This window comes from Ciconia boyciana, chromosome 14 (assembly GCF_034638445.1).
Source record: "Ciconia boyciana chromosome 14, ASM3463844v1, whole genome shotgun sequence".
In the NCBI taxonomy this organism is placed as follows: domain Eukaryota; kingdom Metazoa; phylum Chordata; class Aves; order Ciconiiformes; family Ciconiidae; genus Ciconia; species Ciconia boyciana.
In genome coordinates, this window is record NC_132947.1 from 4,382,925 (window position 1) to 4,405,219 (window position 22,295).

At 45.4% G+C, this 22,295-nt stretch overlaps 1 protein-coding gene across 1 annotated transcript in view; it reads right to left on the reverse strand.

Moving 5' to 3' along the window:
• Window positions 1–1,596: 1,596 nt before the first annotated feature.
• The window catches only part of CDH4 (cadherin 4), a 468,294-nt gene continuing 447,595 nt past the window's right edge, over window positions 1,597–22,295 (reverse strand). The window contains exons 10-16 of the mRNA XM_072879088.1: window positions 19,362–19,615; window positions 15,716–15,858; window positions 11,146–11,379; window positions 9,832–10,065; window positions 5,521–5,660; window positions 3,405–3,569; window positions 1,597–1,803 (exon numbers count right to left, since the gene is read on the reverse strand). Of these exons, the coding sequence (XP_072735189.1) occupies window positions 1,597–1,803; window positions 3,405–3,569; window positions 5,521–5,660; window positions 9,832–10,065; window positions 11,146–11,379; window positions 15,716–15,858; window positions 19,362–19,615 (1,377 nt within the window). The remainder of the gene's footprint in view (window positions 1,804–3,404; window positions 3,570–5,520; window positions 5,661–9,831; window positions 10,066–11,145; window positions 11,380–15,715; window positions 15,859–19,361; window positions 19,616–22,295) is intronic.

Genomic DNA, 22,295 nt, shown 5'->3' on the forward strand with positions numbered 1-22,295 from the left:
ACACAGGTAATCCAAGATTTCATAGCACGTTAATTAAGTGGCTCATAATCCATTAAATGTGGTTTATATTACACATCCATGCAGTCTAAATCATTTTACAAACATTAGACATAAACCCACTAGTCCAAATCAGTAAAGGAAAAATGTAATAAAAAAAGCTAATAACTATTTGTTATTGGTTAAACTGACCCTACATATAAACTAGGTAGTATGCTACCATTTATAATACTGATGTTGAATTACGCCTGGATGCTGCAAAACCTCTTGCTTACTTGGCAATGCTTGAGCATATTAACCACAAGATACTTAATAGGCCCTCGTTGCACTTCTTCTCCAAAAAAGACATTTACTACAGACAGCAGCGCCTACCCATCAAAGAGAAAGGACACACATTAGCTGAGTTACACGATGTTGTTGAGCTTTGGCTACTAATGCTCCAAGGCATTAATATTGTACTAGACTCACTTCATACTTACGGATGGCAAAAGTGCTGATAAACTCGTCCTGCCCTTAGCGCTGCCCCGGCCTCGAGCGGAGCTGCTGCACAAACCCTTGCCTTACGCGAGGAAAAATCGGCTTTCGTCCTCGGAGCCGCGGGACACCACCACCTAACCCAGCTGTAGTTACAGCACTCAAGAGGTCGTGGGAGCCAAAACACGCCGATAGCATAAAAACAAACAAATGGGCCTTTGGTCATTTCACGATTTACTTTGTAGGGTTTAGGCAAGGGCTGTCGGAGATTTCTGTTGCAATAACCAAAGGCTTTAATCAATGCTATAGTTCTATGCAGCTACATTGAGTGTGACCAGGTGACGGCAGAGCCCCCAGTCGGTACTTTGCATCTGATAACACTGAATTATATACAACATGATGACTAGTTCACCACCTGCTGAGGCTTAAAGATGGCTGTTAAGATTTCGACTCAAACATCTCCCCCCACCCCCGACCTCCCCATCCTCTACCACCCCAGAATGAGTCACCCCCTTCAAAAAAAAAAAAGGCAAAAAAGAAACAATCTCCACAGTTCCTTTTTGTTAACGCCTTCCCAGCTAGAACTGGCTTAGGGTCACAGGGAGTGCTGCCCAGGATGGTTGTATGTTTGTTTTCATCACTCCTGAGATTGAAGGGAATCTGATACATGCACCAAAAGGCACTTTCAAATATATATATATATATTTTTTAAAAACAGTGCTTCTGTTCTAAGAAATTCAAGTTAAGACAGAGTGCCTTTCACTCTCTTTAGTCATAAAGCAGATAAACGAGCAATATCCCAGCTGACATTAAAAAAACCAAACCAAAACAACAAAAAAAAACCTGCAGCAGAGACAAGTGTTCATGCGAGACAGCTCAATATTCTAAAAAAAAACTGGAAAGGAAAAAAAAAGGAAAAAAAAAAAGAAACCTCCTATATCACCACTAAAAATAACAATACAGTCAGCAGGGGATATTAATTAAAAAAGCTGCCACATCTGTACAGTTCTTGCTTCTGCATCGGCTCTTTTTGTTAATGTTGTCGTCTGTGGGTTTGTTTTTTTTTTTAAATTGTTTTTTTTTCTTCTTCTTTTTTTTTTATATTTTAAATAACGTGAGGTCAGTTTAATCTTCCTCGCCACCCCCGTACATGTCCGCCAGCTTCTTGAACCTGGGCCCCCAGTCGTTAAGGTAGTCGTAGTCCTGGTCCCCGGAGCTGGAGGAGTTGAGGGAGCTGACGGAGCCGGCGGTGGAGCCGCTGCCCTCGTAGTCGAAGACCAGCAGGGAGTCGTAGGGGGGGGCTGTGGGGTCGTTGTCCGCCGCACGCAGGCCCTTGGGGAGCAAACACACGGCGTTAATACCTGCCATGGGGTCTTATGGTGATGGTGCTAAGGAAGGGTGTTTGGGTAAGGGTCTGGGCTGGTGGGATGCTTGGGATCCCTGCAGCAAAGCTAAAAGAGGATGGTGAAAAGCTAAATGAGAATGGGGACCAAATGAGGGTCCTGGGGCTTCCCTGTGCCCAGATGCCCCCCGGGGCTGGAGCCCTCCCGGCTACCCCCAGCAGAGGATTCATTAACTCCCAGCGCCTCTGTAAAAGCCGTATGGAGCAGGAGGGGAGTTATTTCCAAGGATCCAGCTCTGGATCTGGAAAGCTCTCAGGTCTGGACAGTGTGTCTTTTCTGGGGTTGCCTGTTAAGATTTCCAGCTTGGCCAATGAAAGAATGAACAGCACCCTTCCTCTCCTACCAATACCCGTTATTTTAATTTTGATTCCTTTAGGGGGGAAAAAAAAAATCACTCCTAGCAAAATTCTGCAATTAGGAGAGACTTGGGGTGTGAAATCCTGGGGAGAGGGTTGGGAAGCATTGCTGTGCCTGTGCGTTGTGGGCAGCATTGTAGGCAGGCCACAGAAATGGCCTTGGGATATGGAGAAAAAGAATTGCTTTGCTGCAGCCCAGCACCAGGAAAAGCCTAGTGGAATAAACCTATGACAAAGCAAAATGTTCTGCATTTGCACCTTCATAAACCCCAATCTCAGCGTGGGGAGATGGACCAGGTTTTACTGCAATGAATAGCAGAGAGAGCATGTGTAAGAGCGAGTCTTCACGTGCATGCATGTGTGTAAATGTGTGCATGAAGGTTGGGCAGGATCAAAGGAAGAAGGAATTTTAATGATGAAAATGAGAAAAAGCACAGCAGGAAATGGATATAATAATAGAATTAAATAACATTTATTTTTCTGACTTAGGAAACGGATGGTGTGTTTTGTCTCGGAGGAAATAATGCATTGATTGGTTTGTAACCACTCAATCACCCAAAACTAAAAATGAGACAAGACATACTAAATGGATAGATATTTGTGCAAGCGGTAATATAACATAAAGAAACCCTCTCTGATCCAAGATGAATCTCTCTGTTCTGCAAACTCTTTGAGGTTTTAGGCCAAATAGAGCTTATTAGGGGAAGACACAGATTGGTGAAATAATTACAAGTCCAGGAGCCACAAATGGCACCTCTGGCTTTAAGCAAACCACGCAGCTGCCTTGCCACCGCCTCCCCACCAGGACCACACTCCTTTGTCCACGTCCAGACAACATGTTTACTGACAGCAACTGCAGTATTCATAGCAATCCAAGAGAGAGCGGGATCAGGTTATACTGCCCGGATGCTGAAAAGCATGGTGTTTGTGATATCCACGAGTCAGAAATCTTAAGCTTTTTGTTTGCGCTTTGGCTTTTTACAGGCTCGGTGCCTTTATTAGGCCAAGTCCAGCATCCTTTGCTCATGCCAATCATTCCCCTGGCTTTGGTCAGACTCCTTCATGTGAGTAATAGCATCACTTGGTCCATGCAGGCAGGAAAACGTTGCATAGCTGATGTTAGCTGGCTGCTCAAGCTTTTAAGACGTGACACAGGACACCCTACAGAACATACCTCATTAATAAAGTCACCAATATCCCCTGGATGTGGGATTACTGGTCTTATAGGATACTGCGGTTCAGCTCCAATAGGTCTTTCATCCACCCTTCTGACTCCAGGTGTCTTGTTCAGCACATGATCCATGGTCTCTGGCTGCTGGAGCTGGCTTAAATCGTAATCCTGTGACAAATGGAAAGGCACAGGGTGAAACCAAGAGCTTTTCATTCAGATCATCTACTCACCCAATGTACAAACAAGTCAAGGGGTCTAATCCTATTTCAGCTGAAGTTCGACGGCAAATCTTATCCCTGGGTATGTAGCACCTCTAACTATCTAAATTACAGATGAACCCGACCTCTGAGTTGCTCATACAATTGACCTCCTAAGAGTGTATCTTGAAACAGAAGTTAAATCAAATATTTAAATACTTTCTGAATCCATTACACGGTGTCTAAATCTTTGGGATAAAAAATTGGCTTCGGTTTGCGTGTGCATAGATAGGTATGTGCATAATTTTTTGATGAAATATGTAATATAATATAAAGACACAATGTTGGTAGACATATTATTGCAATTACATTTGTACAGAAATAAAAACATTAAAATATGTATTGCATTTATGCATGTAGGCCTTTCAAAGTAATTATGTTCTTTCTGCTTGTGAAAAATCCCAACAGAATAGGTTTCTATCAAGGAATGAGAACCAGGTAATATTTCATTAAAAATGTATTCATGTAGGTAATGCTGTTTTCCTGCTCTTCCTTTGCTGTTATTTTTAACGAATCCTTTCTAAAATATTTAAGCCTACGGTGTAGTTGCCTGAAACCAGATACTTCAGCTGGTTTGAATGCTTATAACAGTACTTTGTTCTACTGGTAAAACTATTTTTGTGCTCATATGGGGATGATTGAATCTCCAGGAGCAATATTTATAAATAACTTGTCAGTGGCAAGAAAAAAGAAATGCTAATTGCAAGGATTTTTCCATTGAATAAGAACTTCACAAGTTTTGGGCAAAGTCCCTGCCTTGGCTCCCCCGCGGCGGCTCTCACCAGGCTCGCCCGCTCGCCTTCGGATGCCACCGGGACCTCCACGGCAGGATGTGCTGCAGTGGTTTTGTCTACTCCTTAAGCACCAGCCCCAACCACTGACCTTAGGACTCACTGACACCAGCCATGCACACAGCAGCTGCTGCCCAGACCCATGAACCATGCAGTCCATTTAAGCAAGCAAGAATAAAGCCATTATATGATGCAGAGTCACATAATTCGTGTGAACATCATATTTGAGAGTGTCACGGGCTTTTTACTTGTGTTAGGTAGGAATAAAAAACCAGCGACTTAAACTCGAGAGACAAAACTTTGCTATTTTAGCTGAGGAAATACATCCGTAGCAGAGGGACAGCACATCCCAGGAGTGCAGGCCAGGGAAGTTTTCACGCAACATCAGCATCGGTGTCTGTAAGAAGAAGCCACCGCAGAAAAGCTGACGCATTCAGGCAGACTGTGGCTTAGGGCTTTGTCACCAAGCAAAGCTTTGCCACTGTACGCTTTGTGGTGAAAAAGAAAATCCCCAAATGTATTTAGACATTTCTCACAAACCACATCCAGAAATTAAAAGAAATTAAAGGCACATTAGAGACGATTAAATAAATGCAGGGAAAGCCCACAGAAGCTCTAGGCTTAAGCAAGCGAAGGCAAGTGCCTGCAGCCGCAGGTCTGGGGGAGGGTGGTAGGTGCTAGCTGGTTTTACCAAGATCTCTGATGGGGAATGGGAAAATATACAATTTTAATGACCAAAATAGCAGAAATATTGTTTGAACATGAGTGTCAGGAGATTGATTTATAGTCCCTCCCCAGGAAGCTGGCCTAGGGGGCAGCAAAATCCATGTAACACCAGCCTCCCTGCATGGTCCAGTTTGCACAGGAGAGTGTCCCAGTGACATGCTGGACCTAAGCTGGCTCTCACCGATGTCCATGCCACACTGGGGAAGCCAATAAAGCTGCCTGGGCATAAACAAGGGTGAATGCAACCCTTTGCAAGTACTTTAGTGAAAATAATGTGGTTTCTGCCTTTTTGAGAGTATAGATTGCACAGCTGCTCCTTGGCCACGACCTGCGGGCTCTTCTCACCTGGTCTTCCTCTCCACCTCCCTCTTCGTCGTACTTCAGAATATTGTCCCTAACGTCATCCTCGGGGTCGATCAGGAGCTGCTTGGTATGGCGCTCCTTCTCTCGGCGTTTCATCCACACCACGAACAGCAGAACCATGGCTGTAATGGAGAAGAAGCGGGGTGAGCCAGGACCTCACACGGCGTGAGGCCAAGCTGCGTGTGTCAGAGCACGGTGGCATGCCCTAATGCCTCACCTGCCCTCTTCCGCTATGGAGAGTCTCACTGACTGCTAGTAAGAGGAATAAAATTTTATCCTATTGCATGTTCTAAATTATAAGAGAGAGATCAGTGAGAGCTGCAAGTACTGTGACAGGCCTCCATTACAAACACTTCTTTAAGATCCATCACGAATGCTGGCTGAGCTGACGTTTATCAGAAGTCAAACACACAATCAAAGGAAAAGCAAACAGAAAGTATGAAAACTGATGCTTTCTGAAAATATTTGATCTAAATCCTGAATTTTCAGGATTACATTTCCACCTTTGTTTTATTCAGGGGAATAAAACAAAGGTGGAGGAAAGAGAGTTACAGAGGTGCTGAGAAGCAAACAGGCACAGATGACTGGTACCTTTGCATGGGCAGCTGTTCCACCAGTGTGACACAGCGATGCCCATTCAGGTCATGAGCCCTGGCCATGGCAGTCATTTTGCTGTTGTCTGCAGTATGCCACGCAAGACTGGTTTGGGGATGGTGGGTAATACTGGGTCCCATAATCCCACTTGGGCTCACTTATACTCTTTTTTGGTAAGTAAGGGAGGCTTTCTAGACTTTCAAGATCACATTAGCCAGGATATCAGCATATGCCTTTGGCCATCGACTTGCAAAGCAGATCTAAGATCATTTGAAATCCTTTCAGAGAGCAAGGCTAGCTTTGCAGAACAAGGGAGAGCAAATCTGGTAGCACACAGCCAATCTCCTCAGGCACCAGCATTTACATGCCAGGCCCTGGCTAATCTCTCTCAGTACTGTAACAGAGAGAGATGAACAGTTCTTGAATCATGAGAAATTTCCCCCCACTTAAACAACTTTACCCAAAGGGAACGCTGGCTCCCTGCTCCACAACCTCCTTCTTCAAAGGGCCACCCATGTCCCAGAGGTTGTGCGCTCCTTGTGACTTACTGCATGGAAGTCGCTCTAGGAACTTAAGTCTCCACTAACATAAGGCAACCAGACCTTGTCTTCTTCAAGAACCTGTTAATATGTCAGTTTTCATACTCATAGTCAGTAGCTGCAAATAATGCCATAAAAAATGAAATTAAGTCTGGGTATCCGATGCAGTTACGCCTTCCCGTGTCTGCTTTCCCTCTGATCTCCATGCGAGCCACACACAAAGCTGTGACGGTGGCAATCTGCAGGAGAAAGGTGGCAATCTGCAGGAGAAGGGTGAGATGGATGGACAGTGGAGGTGGGAACGTGTGGCTCAGGTTCATTTCACTTAGGTTAACCCTTGACCGTGCCAAAACAATGCAGCCAACACAACCGAACCCAGGCAGGATGTAAGATCCCAAACTCTCTTTGTGTTTTTTAGCTGCGTAAGGAGAACAAGCAGCTGCTGTTCCCCATCGTCTCATACTTTGCAGGATTTCTTTCCCTTTGCCTCTTCATGGAGCCTTGGCGTCACTTCACCGAGGGCAAGGATGGAGAAGAGACCAGATCCTGGGGACACTGGTGGGCGGCCCAGCCTGCAGCCCCACTGCGTGGGGAGGTGGTTAGGAGGATCTGAGTTTTTTCTCTCAGCACCAAAGCGTTTATACCCAACAGGAATTCAGTGAAGTGAGCAGAAGAGGACCGGACAGCTAATTACTGCCATTGTGTGCCAACTGGCTGCCATCCCTGCCTGCCAGCTAACAGAATTGTTTTCAGATAGTTCAGCATTTCTTTAATGCTTATCCTAGATCTATTCAAGGGAGAAAAAAGAAAAGGAAAGAAAATGTAACTCTTATCTGCAATATAAAACCTCAGCTATTTAGCAGACTATTGAAGTCCTTTTCTCGTCGTTCCTTTTCAAGTCTCTCACAACAAGATACCTGCCTAGTCCACAAAGACAATATTATAATGGTTACCAGGGTTTATCTTTTTCTTTCCTTTTTTTTTTAAATGCTACTTTTTCATGCACTTGTGGAAAAAACTGTGCCATTAACGCCTTTACAGCTACCTTGAAAAAAAAAAAAGACCTTCAAAGTGTCAATAGCGGATGTAGTGCACTCTCCTTCCTTTTATTCATTCTGCAGAATGGGAAGTGCTATTACTGCTGTTAGACCCATTTTCACTCTGCATGTAGTTTTCCTTGAAATCTATTGTCTTCACCCTTCACAATTTTTTATTGCATTGCTCTTCTAAATGTGTTATTTGTGCAGCTAATACATCAGGTATCAGGAAGAAGAAAAAACCTTTGAGCAAAGGTAAAGCCAGAAACTTCCTTCACCTGAGCAACCTCAGATCTGTCCCTTTGCTCCTTCTTCCTTTTAAAGCCATAAAACTTTGACCTGCTGACTCTAAAATGGACAAATAGCACAAAAAATCCCGCATCTGCCTTTTTCCAGGCTATTGTTCAGAGGTCATGATATAAAACAGATAGAAAGGAGGCAAAACACTGGAAGGATGTAACTGGAAAACTGCTCATCGCAAATTACATTTTTCATCACTGATACAGTGCTTTGCAGCTCTTGAAGATAAAAAAAAGTCAATTAGAATTACAATGAATGTAAAAATAAGCTTTTGTAATAAAAACCATAATTTAAAATGGGATAATGTATCTGAAAATGAAAAGAGGAATCTCCTAAATCAAATGTCCTTCAGCTGAAGTTAATTTCAGTCAATAGGATTTTCAACTGTTTATATCATATTTTAGCACTGGATTTATATGAGAGTAGCGAAAAGAAGTCTCGTGTTTTATCACCTCTGTGGCTTCCAGTGCAAACTTCTAGCGCACCGGCAGCAGCATGCCTGCACACTCCAGCGTACCAAACGTGGAGGGACTGACGAACACCACGTCTTCTTCTGGGTGTGCAGTTGTGGTGCATTCGCAACAAATGCCTTTGCTGAAGGGAGCAGCCTAAAACATTTTGCTACTGGGACCCCACACCCAGTGAAGGACAGAAATGGCTACGCAATGGGATGCTTCCACCGGCTCAGATGGGCTGGATGAGGAGTGGGGACTGCAGGGACCCAAACACCCGGTTTTCTTGCTCGCTCTCCAGGCTGATGCGGTAAATCAATTATACAATAATACATTCCCATCACTGGCCCAGGAGGGTGGATGTTTGCCCAGAGATGACCCATGCTTGTAATGTACCATATCATATTCACATTAGGTGACATTTGTAGCATACGTCGCTCTGTCTGTTCTCTGTTTAAACACATTGGGGGTAAATATTAAATGTGATTTAGCACCATAACTCCCATTAGCTTTAATGGGAGTCCCATGGTTTCATCCTGTGTTTCTTGATGAATATTTACCTCATTGTTCATTTCAGCACTCATTTTTATCTATTCCTACTGTGCCAACTCCTGCTTGAAGTTATAATGATATCATTTTTATTTTTAAGTGTGTGCACACATGGTTATTGGTAATGCTCATGAAAGCCTGGGACTAACAGCATTGCTGGGCAAAAGGGATGGCTTTGCCTCGAGCAAAGGGATGGCCAGCCCTTCTCTGTGATGCACCTCCAGCCCTCCAGTGCTCCTGACAAACTGGGGATCCTTCCTCTAAAAACACTCACAATCCACCACGATTGTCCAATCTGTTGTCATTTTACAAGCAATGGGAATAACTACCATTCTTCTTTTCCTGTGAACAACCAGAAAACTACAGCTATGCACTGGCTCTGCCAGGGACTAGCCAGACTCTCATAACTAGTGCATCTGGTGCTGGGAACCAGTATATCCACAGCCAGCCAGGGATCTAAGAGCTATGAGGGAGCCTGCCACAGGATTTTGGACAAGTCCTTCAACTTTTTCCTCCAAAATGTGGAGAATCCTGTTGCACTCACTGCCTACAAGATGTTGTCTGGTGTAATGATGTTTGTAAAGCTACTGGAAGTCTTAGAAAGAAAAGTCCAATGCATGCAGAGAGTGCTCTAGCTTGTTTTGCTGACACTGCAGTGAAGGAGGTTCAAATGCAGATGTGTGAACCACCCCCCACAGCCCAAAGCTCACGGGCTCTTTCCTTTGCACAGAGCTTGCACGGCTCTTGAAAAATACCACGTATAGAAATGGGACAATGGGGGACAGGACGTCTCCCAGCAGTGTCACCCCCTGCGGTACTTACTTAGTAAAATAATGATGCAGATCAAGATGGCGATGATGGCACCCGTGCCCAGCCCCGCTGCAGCCACTGCCCCGATGGTGGTGCAGTCGCCATTCTCGTCGCACGGGCACACCTTCACTTTGATGACGCATGTGTTGTACAAGGGGGGGTTTCCTGAGTCCGTCACGATTATCGGCACATCATACACACCCGCTTCCAGGTACGTGATTCGTAAACTAAGCTGGGCATAATCGCCTGGAGAAACCAAGACAGACAGACAGATGACAGACACTCTGGTAGAGCCTTGCAGCCACACTTGTACAGGCAGGGCTCCTCTGCCAGAGCAGTCTTCTGAGTCCTGAAGAAAAGGCTATCAACAACACACCTGGGCAGGACAGCTTCAGACTTCTGCCCTAACAGTTTGGTCAACAATCAGCCTGTGCTTTGCAAAATACTGTGCTGCACTAACCTACCTTGATGCCATTTGCAAATCCAGTTGCATGCATTTAAAATGGCACGAAATGCAAATACTGAAGCATGGACGATGTTCCCTGGGTCTTGGCTGCCCCAGGCCACGGCGCAGGCTACCTGCTTGCCCACCCGCCCACCTCGGGATTTTTGGGAAGCCTATCGCCCGTCGATGACATGCTCAGCCTGGGAATCCTTCTGGTCTTCCCTCCCATTGCAATACAAGAGCTGTGGGACTGAGCCCCAGGCTCCGAGGGCACAAGCCGTTGCCCCTGGCAGAGGGTGCCAGACCTCAGTGAGAGGGACCAGCTTTGAAGCCAAAACCAGCCCATAGCTCCATGATATTTTCCATCCTCTGCTGAAACTACCAATAAGAGGAGCAATTAGGGCCATTTGTGGTTGCATGCTGTAATATAAAAATCCTTCACATACTGGTAATCTTCACACTTACCTAGCCCTCCTGGTTCCATGGTAAATTAAAAGGCTGCCTTTATGCAATTATGGTCACAGAAATGAACATTGATCCTGATTGTGGCTTATGACAATTACATTGGAACATAAGGAAGACTGATAATAGCTTTTTTCCCCTTGGCCATTATGGATGATTTATACTCTGTTCACTACTGATAACTGTTCATAATTATGAACTGCATTAAAAAAAGCCAAGTGCCAAGGCTCTTAGAGTTACGCTGCAGGTCTGATACAAATCATTTCTGATTAACTATCTTGTCTATAATGTCAGCCATAATGTGCTTTAAAAAATAAAAATCAGATAAAAAAGTAGGAAAGTTTGGAAGTTTGAAACCGCACGTGGCCTCATTAGTGAATCAGAGTCCAAATGTCCTCAGGATTGCCTGCCCCATTTACCATTCAGCCGCGTTATGGTCCAGTTCTTCCTCACTGCAGATGGCACACTTGGCAGCTCGAAGACAAAGGGCCCAACATTTGGATCGATGTCAGCATCCGCGGCTGTTATGTTGATGACATTCAGGTTTGGCTTTTCACAGATCTGTGCCTCCTTTGGCAGGAGCTCAGGAGCATTATCGTTGATGTCGATTAGGTAGATCTGCAGAGTGCCAGTGCCGCTTGCGGGGGGTATACCTGAACGGGAGAGGCAGAGCCAAACATGGACCAATGACCATCACTCGAGAAGCAGTGGGAATGACAACACCGTGGACCAGCCCCCTCTCTGCCTTCCAATTTCAATAAACCAGGATTTTCACCCTCCCTCCTTGGACCTTATTAGGGACATAATGCACTTTCATGGTCCTTTGCTTTAAGAGGTATTATTAAAACTTCCCCAAGCCTCCTAATGTTGCTGTTTTTCACTCCTGCAGAACATGGAGGTTGAGTTCTGCAGATTTGTAGCCTACAGCGATGTCCTTAGTCAAACTCTAAATATACAAGGAGGTGATGCCAAGCTGCTAGTGCAAATTTTGGTAATGGCTGTTTTGAAGAGGAAAAACCATTAGAAAGATAGTTAACAAGAGGAAGAAGAGGGCTTGGAGGGGAAAAAAAAGTAAGTAGTGTAATCCGTTGGTCAGCGTTTACTGTAGCACTTGCTAGCCACTTTTTAGATTTGCAAACTATTACACTGTTTCAAAGAAAGCCCAACTCTCCAGCCCATCCCACAGTCAGCCCTAGCTTTAGTGGTGAAAGGTCCTTGCTCAAAGCCTACGGTATGAGCTAGCCATCACCAAACACACTGGGTGATGCTACTAACCGATGGCAGCAGCATGTCCCAATATACAGTTCTTCATCCCCTTTACATTTGTCCCAACCAGCAGGGACGCCACAGCACAGCAGTCTTGGTCCTCCAGCCCCTTACTGATGAAGAGCCACATTTGTCTGACTAATGACCACTTATACAGAGTAATACCTGCCCTGGCAAGAGAGAACAGCCTTCCCAGAAATGGTGCAGTATTTTTAATTTCTCTCCCCACACATATATCTGGCAGCTCCGTGTTGGCCTGCCCACCGCCTCCCTTCTCAGGCAGTGTTGCTTCAGCAATTCTTTTTTCAGTTTGTATTTTCAGCCCTGGCTCTTCCTCCCAGTGCTGGATATAAAGTTACACAAACCACTTCCCCACTTGGCTTTCAAACACTTCTGCTTCCACAGACTTTCCTTCCTAAGTTCCTTTCTCATTTCTGCTCCATTTTTCAAGGGAGCCTTGAAAACTCTGAAGGAGCCCTGAAAATCCTTCTTTCATGGTTCCTACATAAGCTCTTCAACCACTGATCTCATCCTTTCATCTAGTAAGCATGGGGTAGGTCTCCCTCTAAAACAATGCCTTTGATAAGCCTTGAAAGTTTCTGGAGAGACAGACCACCCATCAGGATACTGGGGCTGAACATGAAAACTGACTTTTGGGACCAAGCAAAGTGATTTCACTGTTTTCATGTTACCCAGAATATCTTCTGGGATGAATGCAAGGCCCACGCTCTAACCTCCGAGACAGACTGAACGCAAACTAGCAGTCCTGAGAGGCACTGACTGGCATGTGGCTGAAATAACCTGCAATTGCCGCACATACAAATGCAGTTTTGTAGGGCTACTGGGCATTGTTGGGCTCCAGTTCCTGGTATTTTTGGTTCTTTGTGCTCCTGAGTGCAGTTCTGGGGCAGTCTCAGGAGAAATGGAAAGTAATCAATTTCTTAAATGTCCAAGTACTACAAACCATGGAACACTTCAAATTATTTCAGCTGTCTTATGTGGAGAGAGCAAGGACTGGATGGAGCAGGTATTGATGTACTACAAAGTAGTTATTGGACTTTATACTCAAGAGATGAGGACTACCATAGCACCACTGACTCCAGTGGAGAAGTTGGTCCACTCCCTGAAATTAAGATTGAAATACTAATGACAGTATTTCAAAAGAAAGAGGAATATACGACTGCTACATCCACATTTAACTGTTGAATTCCCCATCATTGCCTTTTTCACAGTGCCAGTGTCAGCACTCCTGGAGCAAGGTACAAGCCGACTGGCTTTCATGTTCGGCTGCAAGCAGGAGTCATTCCTATTCTGCTTGTGCAAAAACTTCTAAGGAACTTGGGCCACTGTCCTGACAAATCACGGCAGAAATTAAGTAAACTGTGCCTGTGGCTAACCGGCATCTTCTTGCCATTGTGTGCAGGCACCTGCATGCAGGGCCACTAATGCAGCCTGGTTTCCTACAGGATTGGGCCCCAAAGGTGAGTTCCCATGGGGTGCTCTGATATTGAGGAAGGGGTGGGACCCTGCTTCCTTCAGCTACAGAGTCTCTCTCCCCTACTCAGCTCCTTATTTTATGAAACCAGTTGGAACATATTTGAGTTCTCAGCTTCCCTGTGAGCTTGGCTGAAATTGGCTGAAGGGTTCAAACACTGCCAGGCTCCACACTCGTGTAGACACAGTGTGATCCAAGAGCCTCTCTCTCCTGGGAAACCAGGCTGTTGATTAGGATTCCTCTTTTCCCCCCTTTACATTGCAGCCAAGACTTTTCTTAAAGTGAATGTCTCTGCACTGTAGCCCAGGGAGAGAAAGAGAGCATGTCCAAGGAGTAATTGGCTAAACTTCTTCTTTATCATATACTGAAAACAGCAAAAAGAACTTCAAGGAAACAAGATGCTGCTGCTTCTTCAAGAAAGAAAGAAAAATCCCCAACGCCTGATCCAAAGCCCTTCTTTGATGAGTATGTGATGCCGGAGAACCTGGAACTTGGGAGAAATGTGGAAAGAGTCTATTAGCCTAGATGAAACTTTAGCTGTTATCCTAAGCACTCTAGACAGAATTTTAAATAAGGTGTTGCTTTATGTGCATTTTAATGGCTGCAATATACCAGTGATAGATTAATTTTTCAGAATAAAGAGACTTATCTACATCCTCACTTTCTGAGCTGCTGAATGATGGATGTGGAGGTGCTGATGCACTGCAGCATCAGCACTGAAGCCAAGGAAGGGGGTTAACTCCAAATCACATTGTACTAAGTGCCCGGGATCTGCAAGGTCAGATGGTGAGGATTAGTTTGATGGGTTCAAGCTCTACCACTGCTTTTGTGAATAGCCCTGGCCAACTCATTTGACCTGTTTTGCCCTGCGGCTCTTGCAGATGAATGCTTCTAGATCACCTTGAGACTATTTTGGATTTCACTGCCCTGGCTGCCTTCACAGAGGGGAAGCTGAGAATGGGGCTGTGGGACCACACCAGTTCTACCATTGATGGCACAAAGAAGGAGCAAAATTTGCTTCTTGGCACTGCTACTCAGCATGGAAACACTTTCATGAGTTTGCCTTGCCCCTGTGACCCAGGATGCAATGACTGAAGTGAAGCCTGAAACCCCAGAGCAAGTAAGTTTTCATTAGCCCTGCAAGGACCATCGTATCTGCTCATGATGGGCATGGCACCCTTCAGCTTGTGGGATGACAAGACCTAACACAAACGCTGTCCTGAAAGCACCTATAGAGCATGAGCCATATACTTAGGTGCTCACAGCCAAGCCTAGACTTAATTTTGGTGCTGAAGCTTGGCTCTGGTTTGATGTGAGTGCTCAGCACCCTGCAGGGGGAAGGTGAGGGTGGGAGAGAGGGAGGAAGGCCCTCTCCTTGCCCAGGGAAGCCACTGCGCCCTCCACAGAGCCTTTTCCAACTGGAGGAACTGAAGAGTGAAATAACAACATGGCCACATCTAGGTATGATTAGCAAAAAAGTCATCAACTCCTCCTAATCAGAATTAGGAAGAGAAATCCAGGGCGGCAGCAATGAACTGCTTGCCCTTGAGGGAGGCCAGCGCAGAGGTTCACAGTGCTAATTTGACCAATAGTGCTGTGTGATCTTTAATGAGTAGAGAAGAGGAAGCCTTAACAGGACTTCTCCCTGAGAACATCTGTACTGGCCTCAGCGACTTTGATAATGAAGTACACCAGCATCCAGACGGTCTGATGATGGCTGGCCATTTCGGAAACGGTAGCAGACAGAGAGAGATTAGCTCCGATGACAGACAGACAGACACCTTTCATGAAAGCCACAGCAGTTCAATGGACTGGTTTATTTTTAATACCCTCCTGCCATCCCCTACAATTATTTCTGGTTTCCTGATGGAAGGCTTCCTCTGATGAACGCTCTGATCAGCGCCTTTGGGACGATTACCAGGACTGGTGTGTTCAGCAGCCCTTGGAGAGCACATCCCTTTGATATTTTTTTTAAGTTCAGGCTACACCACTACACTGAACTCCCCAAATCGATTTTCCATTTGCCCTCCCTTTCCCTTAATAACACTCTCCGTATACTGTGCACATTTAATTTACTCCAGCAATTTCCCGTCCCACTTTCACATTTTTGACCATAAAAACCTGGGAAAAAGATAACTTATACTGACAACTCTGTCAGGGCATCATTTCTCTTAATGCATCACATTAGAGTCTTATTGAAGCATGAACAATGTGAAGCCTGGGCTCACCGTTGTCAGCCGCCAAGAATGTGGCCTCGTAGACATTATTCTTAATGTAGTCTGACTCTCGATCAAGGACAGCAGCAGTAGTGATCTGACCATTTGTGGCATTAATGTTCAGCCAGTTTGCAGGATCTGACAGCTTAGAGTATCTACAGAGAAAGGAAATAAATACATGGTAGTCTTTTCACTGACATATCCTTAATATTGCTTGAAATAAGGTTTTTTCTGGACTCCTGACCCATGATTCAAAGGACCTTTGGATAACTGGTTTTGTTGACAAACAAAACGCTAATTGAGTATCTGGTTTTTGACCCCTACAATTATTCAATTTTTCTATTTCTTTCATTTTAAAGGTTTTTCTTTCCACTAAGTGCCACTTACATGCCAGCTTCCTGCTGCTGGGAGTGGACATAGCCTGAGGTCTCTGCAGCCAAGGAGAAATGGGGTCTGCAATGACCACTGCATTCGTATGTCTGAATTAGAGGATAGATTCCTGCTCTCTCCTCCTCTTAATGTTGCCCTTCCTAAAATAGCTCTTGTTCTAAAGCCATGGATATTCTTGTTTTCTGCCCATCGCTAATAAACAACAGTTTGGGAAATACCACATTGGAAGAACGGCAGTTTTCAGGCCACGCTTTTGTATCAGAATCAGATCTTCAGCAGCAATTGCCTTGGGAACACTATAATAGGAACTCACAGCTGTATTAAGGCGTGGACCCAAGGGTGAAGCAGTTTCAGGTCTGCTCTCCTGAAACATTTTTGTATGTCCTTGAAATAGCAGGTAAGATGATCCTATGCACGTGGGAGATTCGAAGAGAGCAGCGACAGCAGGGTCCCCTTGGCAGTCCCCAGCGTGCCCCAGGCTGGAAGGACCCAACGGCAGACTCGCCTCCCAGCTACTCAGTCAACTCACAGCCCAGGTCTGTTCATGTCCTATGCAGCCAGCTATGAGCATGGTTTGTTTTGGTCAAACTTCTTCCATGTTCTCCAGATCAACATGTTCTGTTTACCTTTCTCACTCGCTTGTTTTCTTGGTTTTATTTTATTTGTTGCTTTTGATTTCTACCTCTCAGTTTTGTACAGTTTGAGTGCAGATAGACCCTTATTACCTAAACTGGAAACTAATAAATGGCCAAAATATAAATTACTGAAATAAGCAAACAAAAGCTGAGCTTATTTCATGGGTAACTCAGACCTGCTGATAGTTTTATATAATTTTTTTTGTAGTTAGATATGCAGGCGGCAGAATTTCTGGCTTCTGGTGAATATCCCTTTCCAGAAATGGGCTGTTTGAAGCTGAAACTCAAAGTGAAACTTGAGCTGAGTCAATCTATGTGAGCAGGAAAGCAACACACAGCTGCACAAGCCCCTGCCAAAGGAAAGAATTACATTTCATGGAGCTAGACTCTTTGGGATGTTTTCATTTCTTTTTAATATGACTGCTGTGAGTCTCCTGCCCTTTCTCTGCTAAATGACCAGGGATCCAGTTTCAAAGCTGGCTTTGTGAATATGTCTGTGGCTAATGAGGATAACTTGAGGTGTGACATTGACCATGCCAAGTTGTGCCTTACTGGAGATGCTCCTGCTTCCTTATCTTCTATTTGTAAAAACTCTATTTCATCAGAGACTATTTAGAGAGAGACTGAAAACTGTATGCAAGGCTCCAGCAGCTGGACCAGCTCTCTGTGAAGTGCTTATCATGGATCTGTAGGCTTAGCTTTTTGGGTATCTTTTTTCCTAACTCACCAATGCCAACTGTGAAGAAAAAATGAAATATCCTTTCCATAGCTCACAAAGACAGGACCCCAACAATGCCCCGCTGCTTCTTGCAAAGCCTTGGCATTCAGCTGTCCTGATGAAAAGGGGGTAAGAGAGATTGTACTTGGGTTTGGAAATGAAGTGCTGGTGGATACACAAAATGTGTGTCCTGGAAGCCCTAGGAAAAAACAACTGAAGTAGTTGGCTGTTCATATTCACAGAAAGTCTTACAAGACGCTGCACATGCACTGTGCGATGACAGGAACGGCTCAGCAGAGCCGGTCCTTCTCCCAGAAACGGCAGATGCTTGTTTGGATTACAGATCATCCACCTCCAAGTTACAGGGAGTATTCAATCAAAAATGAGCTGTTCTCTCCTGTGAAAACCAGCCTTGGTACAGACGTCAGGAAAATAAAGACCCTTCAAAGGCCAATATTTCAAAAAGAATATAAGAAAAACTGGCTTGTTGGTTAGGATGGTCTCGCTCCTCAAAAGTCGCAATACCTGTCTAAAGACAACAAGATGTGGCAGTGAATAAACTATCATTTTCTAGACCAGACAGCTCTGTGCCAGGTGAAATACTTCAAACTCTTCCCGACACGAAATGTCACAACTGATGTAAGTTTAAGTGGCCTTGGCTGTGGTCACATCGTATACTCAGGTTTTGCCAAAAATACTGCAGTCCTTACAGACTGGGAGTAAAAAGGAAACAAAATTCTGTGGATGTGGAAGTATCCAAGAGCAGGAAATGCATTTCCTGTCTGCAGAGACAGAGGCTGAAATACTTGTGAAAGGTGTCACTGGGACTCTCATTTTCACACACACTTTTCTGCCAATGTATTTCCCGGTGCGAAGGCGTGCGAGCTGGGGTCCTGCACCGTGGATTCAATCCCCAGTCTGCCTGGGTGGGACAAAATACAGTGAGTGTTTTGACATCCTCCCGGTTGCAGCATGGATTAAATCCGATCTTAAGTTGCTTAGATCAAACATTTGACTTTTAGAAGGCTAAAATTTTGCCAGCTGAATCCCATTCATAGGGAAAGCAGCTAACGGGGAGGTTAGGTTTAGCAGTGGGTCTGAATGGAAAGGGAAGGTCAGAACAAATCTGGCTGACTACAGCGCAGACAAGAGCTGCTGGGGTGCTTTATATGGACTGGCATTAGTCAGATAAAAATCAAATGCCCACGGCATGTACATGGGTGTTTGACTGCTCGGGCAATTTTCAACAACATCTTAAAAGCCTGTTCAGCAGCTGTTTGTAACCAAGCGAGCCTTGCTCTGAAGGGGCTGAGAGCTCCTCTCGCACTGTGCTTTTTAAGCCAGGTTGAACCTAAATCCTCTGGAAGCAACACAAGACGTGATTAAAAATCCCAGTCATTCCCTTTGGAAATCTAGCCCTAGCCCTTTCTGTGCCTCAGTTTCCTCCCCTGTAAAACAGAAATAACAAAGCTGCCTTGTTCTAAACCTCTGTGTTTATAAAGTGCATGAACGACATAGGTCAAAGCATCCTTGACAAGGCAGAGACAAAACACTTAGTACAGTGCAGCCCTGACCTCTGTCTTTGTAACAACACAGGGACCCCTTGCTATCGACTGCTTGCATTTGAAGCTGCAAACTGCCCCTCTGCACGCCGGTAACATGGGATCCAACTCTGTCTGCCCTCCTGGACCCAGCTGCTCAGAGCTTGGCTTACCTGGAGTGGGGAGGATTGCGAGTTTACAAGCTTGCAGGATACTCTGCAAGCTCTCGACTGACGGTGCCAGTCCCTGCCAAGCATTCTACTCATATCACATCGTTAGTTTGTAAATTAGCTTTCAGCTGCTTTGCTCCCCAAACTTCTGCAGCTGAAATCCCCCTCCTGTACACAAGCTCACTTGGCTGCCTGGTCTCCCACCTTACTGCCTGCTGCATGAAGCGATCAGGATCCACCGCTGAAAACATCGTCAGGACTGTCCCCGTAGGCACCCCTTCCTCCAGCCTGATTAACTTGTGGTTTGTTGGGAAATACGGTGCTTCGTTGACATCTGTGACTGAAATGGTGACTCCTGCTGTCGACTGGAAGGACATCTGGATGCCACTGGCCAGGGGAGCTTGGTTTGACACCATCACTGTCAGCATGAAAGCTCTGTTCATCTCGTAATCGACTGCCTAAAACAAACAAACAAGCAAGTATAGAGCCAAGCACAGAATAAATTTTACCTTCTGGCTGAAAGCTGCAAGATTTAGAAGGCAGACGATATCAAAGTCATTGCCTCATCTTGTTTCCTCCCGAGCTCAGTTCTTTTGAAGGTGTAAATCCAGATCAGCTTCAATCCAGTGGAGGATTTGGCCTTCCAGTATTTGGAGGGTCAAATAGTTAAAAAAACCCCCACAAAGTAAAAATTGCAAACAGCAGGGAGGATTTGCCCTGTGTTTTGTTCCAATGCTAAGTGGTTTCCATAAAAGAACCCGCGTGCGTTAGCTGAGCATTGAATGAACAAATCCACCAAGGGCTGCTCTAAATGCAACAGGCGGAGCCTGTTAAGAGGGACTGGACAGGTACTTAACAGTGCTATTAGCATTTAAGGCTGCTGACTACGTAACTAGGACAGTCTATGCGGACTCATGGGCCTGAAGTGCTCTTCATTTTTCCTCTTAAGTGAGTTTATAAGCCAAGGTGGAGCTGCAAGGAACAACGCCTGGTCGGGTTAATCAGGCGGTCCTTCCAGTGGGACCTCTCGTCCTCCAGCAAGACGCCTTGTGGTCTCCTGAGGGTGCCTTGCACGCTCCCACGGATGCATTATGCTGCTGGGTGGCCACAGATCTCTTTTCAACATGCACATAAAGACGGTGTGTCTTAGGAGCCAGAAACAGTGAAAAGCCTTTGCTGGCACAACTGACTGAACCGCAGTATCATAATAATTTCTAAACCATCCCACTAATTATTATGAGGGAAGTCACTAATCATCTGCCAGGGAGGCTTGAGTTATGCAGGATCACACCTCTGCTTGTTAAAAAATGCTTTACTGTAATTTATGAATTTAGACGCGTAACCATTCTCCCTAATACCTTCTCCAGCGCTGAGTCTGCAAAGTGTACTCTCGTGGTGTAAAATACCACGGTTAGATTGACTTCGGTAGAGCTGTACTGATTTACATCAGCAAGATTTGGCTTCCGTGTTCTGTTTAAAAGCCAGTATTGTCAGGAGAGAAATCAAATCATAGGAGGCTACATGAGAGAAACAAATTTCAGGGGCAAAAGGTAAAACAGTGGAATCTCTATTCGATTGAAGTGCAAATGTTCCTATTGCTAAATGGTTTCCTGACAGGCAGGGCCAACATTTAATAAATAAAAGGAAGCATAAAGATTCCCAGTACACCCACCAGCACTGACTCACGGACTTGTACCGCATTCAAAAAAGGCGCATGGTAGAAGTTCCCATTTAAGCACTATTCAAGGCCTTGAAACAATTTGACTAATACATTTCCTCAATTTCTTTTCACACCCCTCTAATTTATATTCCTCCAGTCTTCATTTTTTTTTCCTTTGTGCTGGCCTGTTTGCTAACCTTGCCCACAGCCAGTCTGCACCTCCCTCCCTGCAGGGGCTCAACCGGAGCTGGGGGAGGCGATTTGAGCAGCTCCAGCTGGGACTGACGAGGGAAACCACTGGGCTCCCTGCCCGACGATGCACAGGACACATGGACCACACATGTATCTGCTAGGATGTGGCCTGATGCAAGGGAGTGGGTTTTTCCCCCCCAAAATGTAGAGCTGCTCACTCAGCTTCTTTCCCCTCTCTTCTGGGAACAACAAAACAGCTCCCTGCTGCAGAAAAGCCGTGCAGGGAGCGGGGCTGGACCGGGATCACCCAGTAACACAGACTGGTTCTGGAGGCATCAGTGCCACGTGCTGGCACATGGTGGCACAGTGTCCACCACGCTTCAGTCTGCAAGAGAGCGCCGATCTGCCTCCTTCTCTTCTGTGCTCATCTGAGTTCCATTTTACATGTTACGTTGAAAAAAAAAAGGTAAAATCAAGAGCCTGTGCCTTCACAGCAGTGTTTGTGCTATTGTCCCCGGTGGGACCGGAGTCCCTTGCAGCCAGACATGGTCCAGCCCTAAGCAGAACTTCTTCCACACCATAATAAGCAATTTCTACCAGGACAGTTCATACCTCTGCTCCCTAAAATCACCTCCCTCTGAGGATAACAGTGCACAGAGCACACTGTGTTCTTCACACTGTGCTAACCCCTTCCATCTCCACACATCTCACTGAAAATGCTGCATATTGGTCAGGCCAACAGCAGGAGCAAAAGCCCACAGAGCCGCTACATCTGGGACAAGGAGGTGCTGGACTGTCACCTACTTTTTAATTTCATGTCCAAGAAGGATGTGACATGAAATTAAAAAGTAGCAGCACCTCTGCAGATACCCCTTGTTGGATGTCCGGTGTCCGATCTGGCACAAATGGCTCTGAAACATCCCCCTGCAGATGCTGCACATCCTCCTCCTGCACTAGCCTCTCCAACCGGGATGCAGCAGAGAAGCTGAGGGCTTGCCATGTCTCCTCCTTTTCTCAAGGTACTTTAACTGAAGAGAACAAATTTGCCTTATGTTACTGTTGAGGCAAATAATAACAGAAGCTTCGTAAGCATCTCCATTATAAATCCACAGCTCTGATCCATGCAGAGTTTACAGTAACATTTTACTTAGCTGGCTGCACAGGGCAGCCACTTCTGCTCTTGGAGATTGTCTCCAGGCTCTGCGGTGTCTCATCTGAGTGGGGAGTTTCTCTCTCCCCTTGATCAAGGCTTTCTTTGAAGATTAGGGTCTTGCACGGTCATAGAA